This window comes from Calonectris borealis, chromosome 5 (assembly GCF_964195595.1).
Source record: "Calonectris borealis chromosome 5, bCalBor7.hap1.2, whole genome shotgun sequence".
Taxonomy (NCBI): Eukaryota; Metazoa; Chordata; class Aves; order Procellariiformes; family Procellariidae; genus Calonectris; species Calonectris borealis.
This window is the reverse complement of record NC_134316.1, coordinates 18,303,531-18,316,771: the sequence shown is the minus strand read 5'-3', so window position 1 is coordinate 18,316,771 and position 13,241 is coordinate 18,303,531. Positions and strand designations below refer to the sequence as shown.

Sequence of the window (13,241 nt, the reverse complement as noted above, 5' to 3'; positions counted from 1 at the left end):
ATGGCATACAGGAAGTCAGAAAAATTATCAGTAGGGAAGCATTTTCATTTTAAAATGTGTAGGGTCGTTATTAACTTGGCTAAAAGAACAGATAAAGCAGTTCTTTTACTGTATGTCTACATTTGAATTTTAGAGCATAGTCATTTTGGCATATTCTAGTTGAGCACTTGTTAAATACTGCAGTAAATAATATATTGATTTATTATTTCAGTCTAAAGAAAAGTTGATAAACAGCTTAAAAGAAGGCTCTGGTATTGAAGGCCTGGATAGCAATACCGCAAGCACAATGGAACTAGAAGAACTGAGACATGAGCGAGACACTCAGAGAGAAGAAATACAAAAACTAATGGGGCAAATACAACAGATGAGAACAGAGCTGCAGGTAGCTATGATTATCTACACATGTGTTTTTATTTAACCATGCACAAAGGGCTGTTTTCTTGTATACTTTAGGACTGTTGCTTCTAGTGTTCATTTGACCTAGTATTAAAATAGGCCAACTTTTGCTCAAGGTGAGACAAGTGCTTATTGATACCCAATTTCTTTCCATGTTCTTTCTCACCACTTCAGGTCATGTGGGAGGAATACTATAGATACCACTTCTCTCTTCCCTCACTGCTGTGTGCTCCTTTTGAGGGAAGCATTTATTTCCAAACAAGCGTGGTGATTTCTGTAGAGATCACCTATATCCTTTTCTGCAAGGGTTACTAATCCTTGAAGCAACTGTAATCCAAGTCGTCTGCTGGCATAATTGGCTCAACCCAACAGTTGCACGCAAGCCTACTTTACACAGTTTTAGCCTGTAGACAGTAGAAGGGGAAAAAGTGAGGCTTTTCATGTTCACAAAATGCATTTATTTTATTACTGTATTCGTAAAAATATTCTGTATAAAATGACCAAATGTCATTTATTCAGTACACCCTCATCTTCATTTTCCCTTGAAGCAATATTGCAGATACAACTTTTTTTGCTGTTACCTATGACAGATTGCAGTATTGTTTGAATGTTAGTAAAAAGGTAACATTTCTATTCATTTCAGGATATGGAGACTCAGCAGGTAAGTGAAGCTGAGTCAGTGAGAGAGCAGCTTCAAGACCTACAAGAGCAAATAGCAGCACATAAAATGGCCAAGCAAGAGGCAGAGGCTGAACTAGAACGGCAAAAACAGGTAAGGAATTCTTGAAAGCTGATAGGTCTTATTTCAGGCCTCATGTGGTGTCATCAGTAAAGCATGTGGCTTAATAAGAGAGTATCTTATACAGTATTTGGGTTATTTTTTGTCTAGTATTCCAAAGAAATCCCCAAAAGCTCAATGAATGTCACTAGGCCAAACAGTGCAACCAGTACTAAGCAATGGACAGGGCCTTCTCAATACTCCTGATAGACAGAGATCTTCCTGATGTATTAAAGAATAAACATGACCCTGGGGAGTGCACAAAATTGATCATGATGTTAAATTTTATTCAGAAGGAGAACAATCAAACAATAGGGATATAGTAACATTTGTAACCGTTATTTATATCAAGAAACTCAAATACTAAAAATGGTTACTGTGGAACTTCCTGTGCTCAATTACTACGTAAGATTTAGCTCGTAAAACAATGTTATTGTAGTACCAATTCATAGATTTTTTTTTTTTAAATCCACTTGTTACTCAGTCTGAATCTAAATGTTGTTACTTCGAAACTGCTCTATAAGACAAGTTGCTGATAAAATTCTATTAATGAATTCTGTCAGTGTGTCATCTTTTTAAGCAAACTTCCCCGTTGATTTAAGCAGTTTTGTGCTAAAAAGAGGGGAAAAAAGGCAAACTCATATTTCATGTTAATATTCAGTAGAAATCAGACAAATCCTTTGCACCCTATTAAAAAATTTATCTGTAAAAAAAAGCTCATGTAAAGAGAATTAATAATGAGGAAAGCAGGAGAGTACATTGTATCTGCTAGGAACAGTTTATCTTATAGGATTATCTGTCCTTCCAGAAATTACATTTTAATGAGATACTAGCAGCTTGAACTAATTAAAAGGCAGAAGTCGGGGTCTGCTCTTGATGGATAGCTGATGTTTATTAGATCAAAGCAGATGGTAGATTGTATTTTGTTACTCCTGCCCTTCTGAGGGGTATATTTTAAGTCAATACTACATATAGAAAAAGTGAGGTGAATTTAAAAAAAAAAAGGCATTATCAGTTATTACAGAAACTGAAGTATTCCTTTTGATGACACACATTTACATGTACTTTTAAAGTAATTGTGTGCATTGATACTTAATACAATTATGGTCTGTTCTATCTGGGAATTCCTTTAACTATTGCCATAAGGTTTCTGAGACTGAAGATGGAAAATAAGTAGAGGTGTTATTTCTTGTACATCTGATGGTTTGAAGGGAGAATAGGATTATCCATTTTCTGTAGCAACTGACAGCTGAAGTGATACAGTGATTTGAAGACTGTCTTAATTTAAAAAATAAGCATGACAGCTATTTAAGTCGGAGTTAAAATAGCCACTAAATCATGGGAGTAACAAAACTTGTGGTTAGATTTACTGTTCAGTAAGTTGTCCCTTACTAATATTCCTTCCCCTTTCACATCTGTTATGTTAATATATCCTCAACTTTAAAGGAAGATCTGTGTCATACAGTATTATAGACAGATATGCCAAGGGTTTTTAAACACTTTTAAAAAAATCTGATATCTCAGATTGATGGCTTTATTTTAGGAATACAGATTCCCCCCCAAAATATTTCCTAGTTGTTTAAGTTACATTATTGACATCATTTCAAGATAGGAACATAATAAATGGTGAGAGTATAAGGAAGATAAATCATGGTCCCAATGAAATTGTGTGACTCTTAGTAAACTAGTCTGGATTAATATTTATATTAGGTCAGTCTCCACAAAAGAATTTGAGTCTTATAGATTGTGTCTTGATACTCAGCTCTCTTTCCCCCCCCACCTCCCCATCCTAGCCAGACACTTAACTAAGATTAAATTTCAGTTTATATTTAATTGCAGCATATTGCCTTCTTGTGTTGTATTGTGAAACTCTATATAAGAGAATGTGTCTCAAAATACGTATATGTATAAAATATTTGTGATTGTGATACATTTTACAGGAACTCCATTATACTGAAGAAGAACTGTATCGAACAAAGAATACTTTGCAAAGCAGAATAAAAGACAGAGAGGAAGAAATTCAGAAGCTCAGAAATCAGGTACTGTGTGTGTATAGAAAATAACATCATCACCTTCAATTATGAAAACAGTGATGAGAAGTATTAATTTGATTAAACTGTAGAAAAGAAACATAAAGGCTCTACTAATGAGTTACAGTTTACTTGTTTTCAATACAAAGTAGAGTTTTGAGTGGAGGAAGTATAAGAAGGGAACCATGAAGTAGTAGATAGCCTAATTTATAATTGCATATGCTTTTGTCTTTGGGGGGGGGGGGGGTGGGAAATCAACCTGTGTCCCAACTAGACCTGATGGGGTAGTGCTGGATCAACATTCTTCTTTCTGAAAACTAAAAAAAGTCATTGGCATTTGATTAGGTCATTGTGATTTCTGCAAAGATGCTTTTAACTGGGCTTAAGAACATAAGTAACATCCTACAGACTCAGTGATCCATCTAGCCCACTGTTCTATCTTGGACAGTGGCACTGGGGGCAGCATGTGAGGCTGGCCGCTTTCCTCACTCCTTTGTACTCGCTCAGCATCAGCAGTTGAATTAGGGACATTAGTGTTTAAGTCCCTTCTAAGTCCCACCAGTATTTATGGACCTATTTTCCTTGAATCAATCTAATCCCTTTTGGAACCTTCGAATACTTGTCAGCCCCCACAGTCTGCTTGGGCAGCATGAAGGCATAGGCCTCATTTTGTATAAATTATTGTAGCATAATGAAAAGTAGTCTATATGTAGAGAAATTGATAGTCTAGAGTCAACTATGGTCAGCTGTACAGTTATTGTGTCAGAGGATGTGGAAATTGTTGTGTTGTGATACAAATTTCTTGAGCCTGTTGACGGATGATTCTTCTGGTAATACTGGCTTCAGGACTACCTGCACCTGCCCTGGTGCATTGCATTTAATTTGTATTTTTGATACGTCACTGCCTGTGTTTCCTGCTAATTCTGTTTTTTCATTATTGAAGCTATGATGCTACAAATGGCTGAGGTCCAAGTCTTTAGTGAATAGACGAGCTATTGCACATATGGCTAATCTGGAGATTCCCATTTGCTTTAAGTATTTTCTGCAAATTGAGTGACATGATCCATGTCTTCGTTTGCTGTCCTTGCAGTTTCTATTTGCTAGTACAGTCATACTTTCTGCCTTGGTGCTCCTCAATTCTTCTGCAGTGTATCCTGCATTTTCACCATTTTCATTTAAGCTTTCCTGTAGAATGGCATCAAATTCTCCCCATTTGTACTGAGTTTTTCCTTCCTCGCTTGAAAACGTTTTATGTACTCACTCGTTTTGTGAAGTTGCAAGGATGATAGCCAGACTGGATTATCTTGCTGTTGTCACGCCTACCATTTAAACTTAGCTCTGAGGCATAGCATTGATTTTTGTGATCAAACTTATGATTATACAGAAATGCTCATATGATTAGAGGTGGAAAACATTGGAATACATTTTTACATAGTTTCTTGTGTCATGTAAAATCTTGTTTTAGCAACTGCTGAAATTAAGTTTCTTCTTTATTGTGCTCATTGGTGATCATTTTGATAGTATTATCCCATAAAAATTCTGCGATAGGGTAACTTGGTTCTTGGAGGACTTAGATTTTGGGAGTTTTGTAATATGTCAGTTGGTCAGACTTTGAACTTATTCTGATTTTTTTCTTTGCTTTGTTTTTTAGCTCACAAACAAGGCTCTAAGTAGTAGTAGTCAGACAGAATTAGAAAATCGGCTTCATCAGCTGACAGAAACACTAATTCAGAAGCAAACCATGTTAGAGAGCCTGAGCACAGAGAAAAACTCACTTGTCTATCAACTGGAAAGACTTGAGCAACAGCTGAAGACTATCCAAGGCACTAGTACTAATGGACCTTCCATTAATATGGCAGGCATTGACGGTGCTGAAGGTAAATAAGGAAATATAATACTTAAAACTTTATCCTTTCTGCAGTTCAGGCTTTTATATTTCCTAATGCCTATCCCTGAAAGTCTGAGTTTATAAGGAAGAAAAATGCTGAAAATACGCGCCTTATGCCCGAGACCTTATCAACAGCAGCCAGTATCATAAAAAATAGTTAATTAGAAGCTCCTTTTTGTGTGTAAATGACTGTAAGTAAACTTAATAAAGGCAATTTCATCTTTCATTCTCAATACTATGGAACTATTGGAACAATCATATTTACCGATGCGGTCACAGGTGCAAATAAATCGGTCTTTTGGGGTTTAAACTGAATGTCAGAAGCAGGATATAAGTCCTCTTGTAAAAAGGGTTTAGGAGGTGAGCCAGAATGGCATACTTCCTTTTGAGAGTTGATCAGAATTCTGGTTGAAATCAACTTCCTCCTTGCTTTCTGTTTTTCTTGAAAAGCAGCTTACGATATGGTGGTTCTGCTGAGGTTGGTTTGTCTGTACTATGTAGTGGTCATCCTGTATCTCTAGGAGAACCTCAGCAGTTGATCCATGGTTTTGAGATGTTACTTTTCAAAGTCAAAGTTTGTAATTTTGTATATATGATAAGTAACTTTAAAAGCAATGGGCAATTACTAAGAGGCGTAAAATGACAATCCAGACTTTTGTTTCTCTGCTTATGAAAGACTTTTAAACAAGTAAGGCAGGAGAACTAGCAAATTTGAAATATATTTCTTTTTGGCTTGTTTTTAAGTAACTTCAGTAAGCTTAAGTTTAGTTGCACAAAGGTAACATTATCTGAGAATCCTTTTTTCTAATAAAGTTGATACATAGTAAAAATGTAAATAAAGTAGAAATTTTTGGAATATACAAGTTAGTATCAGAAATGCTATTGAAGTTTTACTGTGTGAGAAATAAAAGCAAATGGAGAAACTGTGACAGCATCAAACCCATCATTTTATACACCTAGTAATAGAATTATTATTACATGATAGAATTGAATATCAAGATGTCCATCTAGTGAACTAAAATAAATTTTAAAAATACACTGAGTTGAAGAAACATTTGACTTGATTGTAAGTTTATCAAGAATCCTGCCCTCAAAACACACTCCTCTGCCCCCAGCAAAACAGCACTAACAAATCAGATTAATCACTATGTTTATATTATTTTTATATATCTTTGTTATACACTATCAATTTGTTTTACTTAAACAACAACTTAGCTGGTTTTAGACTAATGAGATTTTTTGCTTTTTTTCCCTTCAAATAGGTGCTCGTATGCGTAATGTTCCTGTCCTGTTTAGTGACATAGATACTAACATGGCAGGAATGTATGGGAGAGTTCGCAAAGCTGCCAGCAGCATAGATCAGTTTAGGTAAGAGTGTCCTAAGGGAATACGTTTTGTAATTGCTGGAATCCTTTTGCAGTTTTCAAGTGGCACACCTTCTGTTTTGAATTGCTTCTATGAAGGTAAAAGTAAAAAATAATGAAGCTAAAATGCGGTATAAATTTCTAAATATTGACCTATTGTTCACTTGTGCTTTCCTATGATACTAATATCCTTGGGCTTTTGCAAATTATAGTCAATTATTTAAACAACGCTCTTGTAGATTTTGGTACAAGAGAATCACTGAACTATGTATAAAAAACCTAACCTTTTTCATTACCATCTTCTACCTTTTTCACTTTCAGAGGTTTTGACTGTGTCTGTGGTAAACACTGTAAGAGTGTATTAGTGGGGGAGTATCATATGTATTCTTTTATTCCTGTTTAGGCATCCTGATGAAGACAAGATCTGGGTTCTGACCCAGTGCAGCTGTTTACCTTGAATGATAATGTGTTTGAGGAATTAGTAAACAAAAATCATTCTGGATCCAGCAAAAGACTTGCTTTGATCCCTTTTCTGAGCAGTTAGGTTAACTGTCAATATTCACAACAAAGGTCTGCTCCAAAACTTGAATCAAATACCAATAGAAAACAAAATTGGGTAATACTTCTTAATCCTTTGAAAGCAAGATACCTTGACAGAAAGTCCTTTATGCTTCCATGGTACTTTAACTTCATTGTGAAGAATATCAGGATTTCCTGATCCTGATTTCATGATCGGGACCTATTATATGTGATGTTTTAATACTAAACTGAATTTGGCAGTATCATACTTACTTCAGTACCCACATGGGTTTTTTTAACTGATGTTACTGAGCACACATCTAATGCAATATGCTTTGTAGCACTGTAGCAGTAAAATAGGAAAACCCATGTCTTTTTCATCTAATGAAATATAAGAATGGTAGTGATCTGTCAGTTTTTTCAAAGGAATCCAAGGTTTTAGTTGCTTAAATCTTTTTGAAAGATTGATGACAGCTCCTCAAGTACAAAATTTGACAAATATATAGCATATTTGTGAGTTCTAAAATACCTGTACAACTCTTTTTCACAAACTCTGAGCCTAGCATGTAACAGAAGAACTTAGGAGAACATGTTTTATGGTCTGAATTCTGAATTTTCTCACTCCATTTAATGTCATGAATACATGAAGTAAAATTCAAGTCAGAAACAAAGCCATGTATATAATATCAGCTGATGTTTATGAGTTTGTGGTGATTGGAATGAGAGGAACAGAAGTTTATTGCTCAGTGCTAACTTGTGCATTTTGTTTTTCTTTTATGTAGCATTCGACTGGGAATCTTTCTAAGGCGATATCCCATAGCAAGAGTCTTTGTAATCATTTACATGGTGAGTAAGCTTTCTTTAAAGTAAGAAGTTTAATGCAAGATTTCTGTAGCCAGTTTATATAATACTTCATAAATTGCAAGATGTTTGATGTTCAAAAGGCTATATAATTAACTTTAACAACTCAATGTATTTTTTTGTAAAGCTGACTAAAGAGTACTTACATAACAGCATTTTGGAGTCATGTCGCTTGGCAGTTTTCGTTTTTTCCCAGGAATTCTTAGTAGAGCAGTCTTAAAAACTTTTTGTCTTATGTAACTACCATTTAAAAGACTGTAAAAGTAGAGTTTTAGTACTAAAATACAGAATAATAGTGACCTGTTGCCAAGGTTAATTCACCCACCTGCGAACACTGCATTTAGGAAAATGACATCTGTTATAGCTTTTTTAGTATTTGGCACTTCATTTTTTTGTTCAGTGACTAATAATCACACTTCCCTAGTAGCTGAAGAAGTAGCAAGAAAAGTTTTTCTTGCTAGACTTAAACAATTAGTAGAAAGTTGCTCATCCATACCAGGTGAGATTGTCAGACTTGCAACTGATAAAAATTAAATTCCTCCGTTTTCCACTGGAGGGCAGATGTCTGTCAGTTTAAGTGACCTGTGGTAAGGTATGTGTGCAGTCTGCTCTGCTTGAAAATATTCCACTAGTTGAGCCTTTGAGTCTTTGAAATTAAAAAAAAAATGTTGCTTGAGAAGGCATAATGATTCTTCTGAACAGAGTTTCCGAGAACCACTGTCCCTATTTCAGGATATAAAGCAGGCAGATGCACATGAATAAAGGAAATGACAGTTTCCCCCTGCAATTGCTTCTTTCAGCCTACTAGGTACTGGAAGGGACAGGGCTGTTTTATTCCTAACCCCTCTCTCTTTTCCTGTTCATGGCTTAGACTTATCAATATATGAATAAAATGCTTTGTACCAAAACACTGAAGATTTTTACCACCTAAGCTGCTACCTGAAGTGAAACTCAATGATTGCATAGAAGTTACCCTTTTTCAGCTTGAACTTTGACTATGACTATTGTAACTTGAAATTGTTTTTTTTTTAAGGAAATGTGACTTATGTATTCTGTCAGTTATCTCCCTTGTTGCACCCCCAGCGACTTCTATTCTAATTGGGTAGTTTCAGCCAAATTTGAATGAGAATTAACGTTCCTAAAAAGTTCATAAAAATGTCTCAAATCAGTGCCTGTGGTAAGGAAAGCAGAACACTGCTGCTTTACACAGTCTGGTATCAGCCAGTTGGGACAGGAGTAGTGGCTTACCAGTCACTCGAGGCAGATCACATAAGGCACTGGCTGGGGGCTGGGTATCAGAGAGGACAGCTGGAGTTACTGGAGCACAGAGGGAAAGAGAAGCCACAGGACATAAAGCAGCCTGGTTTCCTACAGATTTAGTTTTGCTGTTTGTAAAATCTTTCGTTTTCTGCAAATGACTTCTTCAGAATCTGACTCAGCATGTCATTGTGCAAATAAGAATTCTTTTTCTTAGGAGTATCTGAATAATATGAAAAATATTTAATGAAAATATTTCTACAAAACTAGGTTTTATTAGCTTTCATTGAGAGCGCTCATATTTACTGCTGCTGTGAACAATGATTGTCAGTGCTGATAAATTAATTCTTTCTTTTTTTTTTTTCCCCAGGCATTGCTTCATCTCTGGGTCATGATTGTTCTACTTACCTACACCCCAGAAATGCATCATGACAGTCCCAGTGGCAGATAGACTGAGACAGGACCATATGCTGTGCTAACGTCATTTGGACTGGCAGTGTCTTTAGAATAATCAGTCCTGAAACATCAGCAAACTTTTCCTCATGGTTTTTAGGAAGAATGAAAACCATCATGCCAGATTTATCGCTACTTTTCAAATACATGTATAATACTATATACCTTTTCCGATTTACCTAAAGGAGCATCACTTTCCTGGAGAAATAAAGCTATTAAGTTGAGCTATGGTTAGCCTTTATATTTTACGTAGACCTGCTAGGGGTTAGTGTAAAAGATAAGGGTTGCACCTACAGAGAAATGCAAGGATTTCTGAAATTACAGATATAAATGATACAAACTATTTTAGATCATACTGGATGTGGGCTATGGTCAGGTAATAAACTGTACTTAGCAATTTAAATAAACTTTATTCTTTCTGGTTTCTTTTAGTCTGCTTTTGCACTTCTGTTTTTAACTTTGTAAATAATAGGCTTTTCCTTAACGTGTGAAACTGAAAAAAGGACAACGGATTGGTGCAATATCTTTTTGTAAATAAGTTTAAAAATAAAATACGCATTCTTCTTAGCTTTCTAGTACAATAGATGTATCTTCCCTACCAGCTGAATAGTGGCACTGCCTATTTAAAGGCTGGTATTTTAGAGAAAGAGAGAGATGGTTTTGAGAAAGAAGGTTCAAACTCTTTAGAAATAATGGTGTTTCTTTTTGCACTTGAAATTTATATATTTTAACTGCATTTTCTTATACCTCTCTCATTACTACGTGTCTTAATCAGATCTTATATTCATCAAAATATTTATTTTCTAAAGCTTTGGGTACTTAATTAAAACTATTTCTATACAAAATCTATCAAAACATCAAAAACTTCTCCTGTCTAAACACTTACCAGATATACTAATAAACAAACCTCATCAAATATTTATTGTAAACCCCATAATACCAAACCAAACCTACTGTAATAGTTCTTTCGTTAGACTGTGGCATTCTGCAATTATGAATTCTCAATACATAATAATACAAGGTCACGTTCTTTCCCTAAGCAATTTCTTGTTTTCTTGTGTGGTGCTCAAAGCTGAGTAATGAAACGATGACTACAAGCAATTTGTCACGCCTGCTCTTAAGACTACAGTTCAGTTTTCATGTGACTTGAACACACTAAGCGTTAGTCCTGTGCACAAAGTCTGTCATGCTAACTCCTATGGAAATGTTACAGTAGACAAATGACTGTATTGCTGCTCTGATTCAGATCTTGCACAGAAAACTGAAATGTTTTGATGAACTAAGTAATAAAAGAGCATTTACTGTAAGCTGTGTCCCTGCCCTCTGTCACATTTGCTGCACTTTGCCTAATTCCTGTTGCCTGTTTTCTTTTCAATTCTGATATTAAAGCCACTTTTGAACCCTGGGGAGAGCTGATTGCTGTAGAAGGAGATCAGGTGAGGTCGTTTGTACAATCTTTTTCTATACGTATGCATTTTTTTTCATTTAAAACTTCCAAATGACTCAATCTTTGGATACTCCAGTATACTGTGACAATTTGGGGGGAACATTCTTAATGGTATAAACCCCTTATATCTTTGCTGACATCACACCAACTGCACATCTATTCTTGCTTCCTTTCTCCCTATGTTTTTTTCCTTCCTTTTTGATACTTCTTTTTTTGTAGATATCACCTCTTGGAATCCACGGATACTTTTTTTTTTTTAAGCTTACTAAAGCCACTACAGTGCTTCTAGAAACCTTTATCATAGATTAGTATTCTTTTCTTCAGTTCTTCCAGATTTTATGCTAGAAATTTTACAGGGGTAAACAAGCCTGTAGCGTTGCCTGGGGTTGTTGTGGCCGAAGTGCAGGACCCGGCACTTGGCCTTGTTGAACCTCATACAGTTGGCCTCGGCCCATCGATCCAGCCTGTCCAGGTCCCTCTGCAGAGCCTTCCTACCCTCGAGCAGATCAACACTCCTGCCCAGCTTGGTGTCATCTGCAAACTTACTGAGGGAGCACTCGATCCCCTCATCCAGATCACTGATAAAGATATTGAACAGGACCAGCCCCAGTACTGAGCCCTGGGGAACACCGCTCGTGACCGGCCGCCAACTGGATTTAACTCCGTTCACCACAACTCTCTGGGCCCGGCCGTCCAGCCAGTTTTTTACCCAGCGAAGAGTGGACCTGTCTAGGCCGTGAGCCGCCAGCTTCTCTAGGAGAATGCTGTGGGAGACAGTGTCAAAGGCTTTACTGAAATGATGTATAACATACTTTTCTTGTTGTAACTTCAGTTCCCATCTTTACCATCTATTAATTTTCCTCTTTTTTTTTTTTTAATACTTGAAGGGCACAGCTGTTTGAGTACCTGATTATATTCTGATTTTAACAAGGTGTGATGTTAACAACCAAACTGTGAATCGGTGCGTTTTCACCTAGTAAAAAACCTGGAAGTACGCAGCTTACAGTTGCAATTCCTTGCCAGACAAAGGGCTGTTTAGTGTGGAGAGTAACGTGGGTTGAGGAAACAAATGCTACTGTGCCACTAAAGGCTATACTACAGTTTATGTAAACACCTTTAAACCTCTCTTTAAAGCATGAAGAGTATGAAAAGCCTTTATTATGGTGTTAAACTGTTTCAAAGCTATACAAGAAATATAAAGAACTAATCCTTAAAGCTTTTGTTTAAGCACACTGGAGTTTTGCCCCCATAATTCATTTTAATAAGCTGCACATGATGCAGTGCAAGAACACACAAGACCGTGTGATAGAGTCCATCTGAATATAAATGTCAAATTTTGAGTTGAACAGTAAGATATACTTCCTGCCTCGGATTAGCAATGTTCGGCTCCAATGTCATCTGTATAGATTTGCAAAGTGTGCCACAGCTATGGGTCAAAGGTGACATAAGGACACTATTTCCACAAGCAGCTCCTAATGGTGTCAGGAGGTTGCTTTACTGAACAGATGGCTTTGGAGTGAACAAGAAGCTTCTGTTAGGCTATATCTTAAGTGGCAGGAGGGATACTCCAAGTGCCAAGTCTGTTCTTAAGGGACTATCATACTACTGGGCAGTTAAACTACCCCGGCACCAGAGACCAGCATAGCAATTTAGGGTTTTAAAAAATATTTTACAAATGCTGAGCGTATCTTTCCATGCTCTGTAGCCTAGCACCAGAAATAAATGGCCGTAATAACAACTCGCAGAAGATATAGGAATATTTGTCTCAGCTGCAGTATCTCACTGTCTTGAGAGCACAATAGACTATTGTGTGGCTGAAGAAAAGTCCTTTTTCATTTCCTTCCCGCTAGGACTCAAACTTCAAACCGCTCTGGGTACCAAGCATAACCTTGAAAGAATAAAAAGGATGAAAAATGAGGAAGAGAGGGTTGATAGGGAGCATCAGATTATTTATTTATATTTATTTTCCCCCTCTTCATTTATGCTCAGTTTACGTGCTATGGTCAGAAGGACAGAGCGCATTATGCCGGCTTTCTGGAAGGGGGTGAGAGGAGATGTCCCCTCCGGGATGGCCGGCAGCGGGCTCGGGGTGAGCAGCTGGCAGACCACAGGCAAGGGTGGCAGCTGCTCAGGCGGAGGAGGCTGCAGAGGGAGGTAGGATGAGTAGCAAGAGCAAGACTACTCTTTATCTGGTATTTTGCAGCCTAGAAAAGGCCTATTTCTTTCAGACACTGGTCATCTTGGTACA

At 36.8% G+C, this 13,241-nt stretch overlaps 2 protein-coding genes across 3 annotated transcripts in view; one reads left to right on the top strand and one right to left on the bottom strand.

The window, feature by feature from the left end:
* Positions 1-9,972, top strand: part of GOLGA5 (golgin A5) — a 31,235-nt gene extending 21,263 nt beyond the window's left edge. For both annotated transcript variants that reach the window (XM_075151198.1, XM_075151197.1), the window contains exons 7-13: positions 212-382; positions 1,040-1,168; positions 3,115-3,213; positions 4,856-5,081; positions 6,355-6,460; positions 7,758-7,821; positions 9,464-9,972. In XM_075151198.1, coding sequence (XP_075007299.1) covers positions 212-382; positions 1,040-1,168; positions 3,115-3,213; positions 4,856-5,081; positions 6,355-6,460; positions 7,758-7,821; positions 9,464-9,544 — 876 coding nt within the window. In that variant the 3' untranslated portion in view covers positions 9,545-9,972. The remainder of the gene's footprint in view (positions 1-211; positions 383-1,039; positions 1,169-3,114; positions 3,214-4,855; positions 5,082-6,354; positions 6,461-7,757; positions 7,822-9,463) is intronic.
* The window catches only part of NDUFB1 (NADH:ubiquinone oxidoreductase subunit B1), a 449,978-nt gene that overhangs the window by 322,262 nt on the left and 114,475 nt on the right, over positions 1-13,241 (bottom strand). The window lies entirely within an intron of this gene.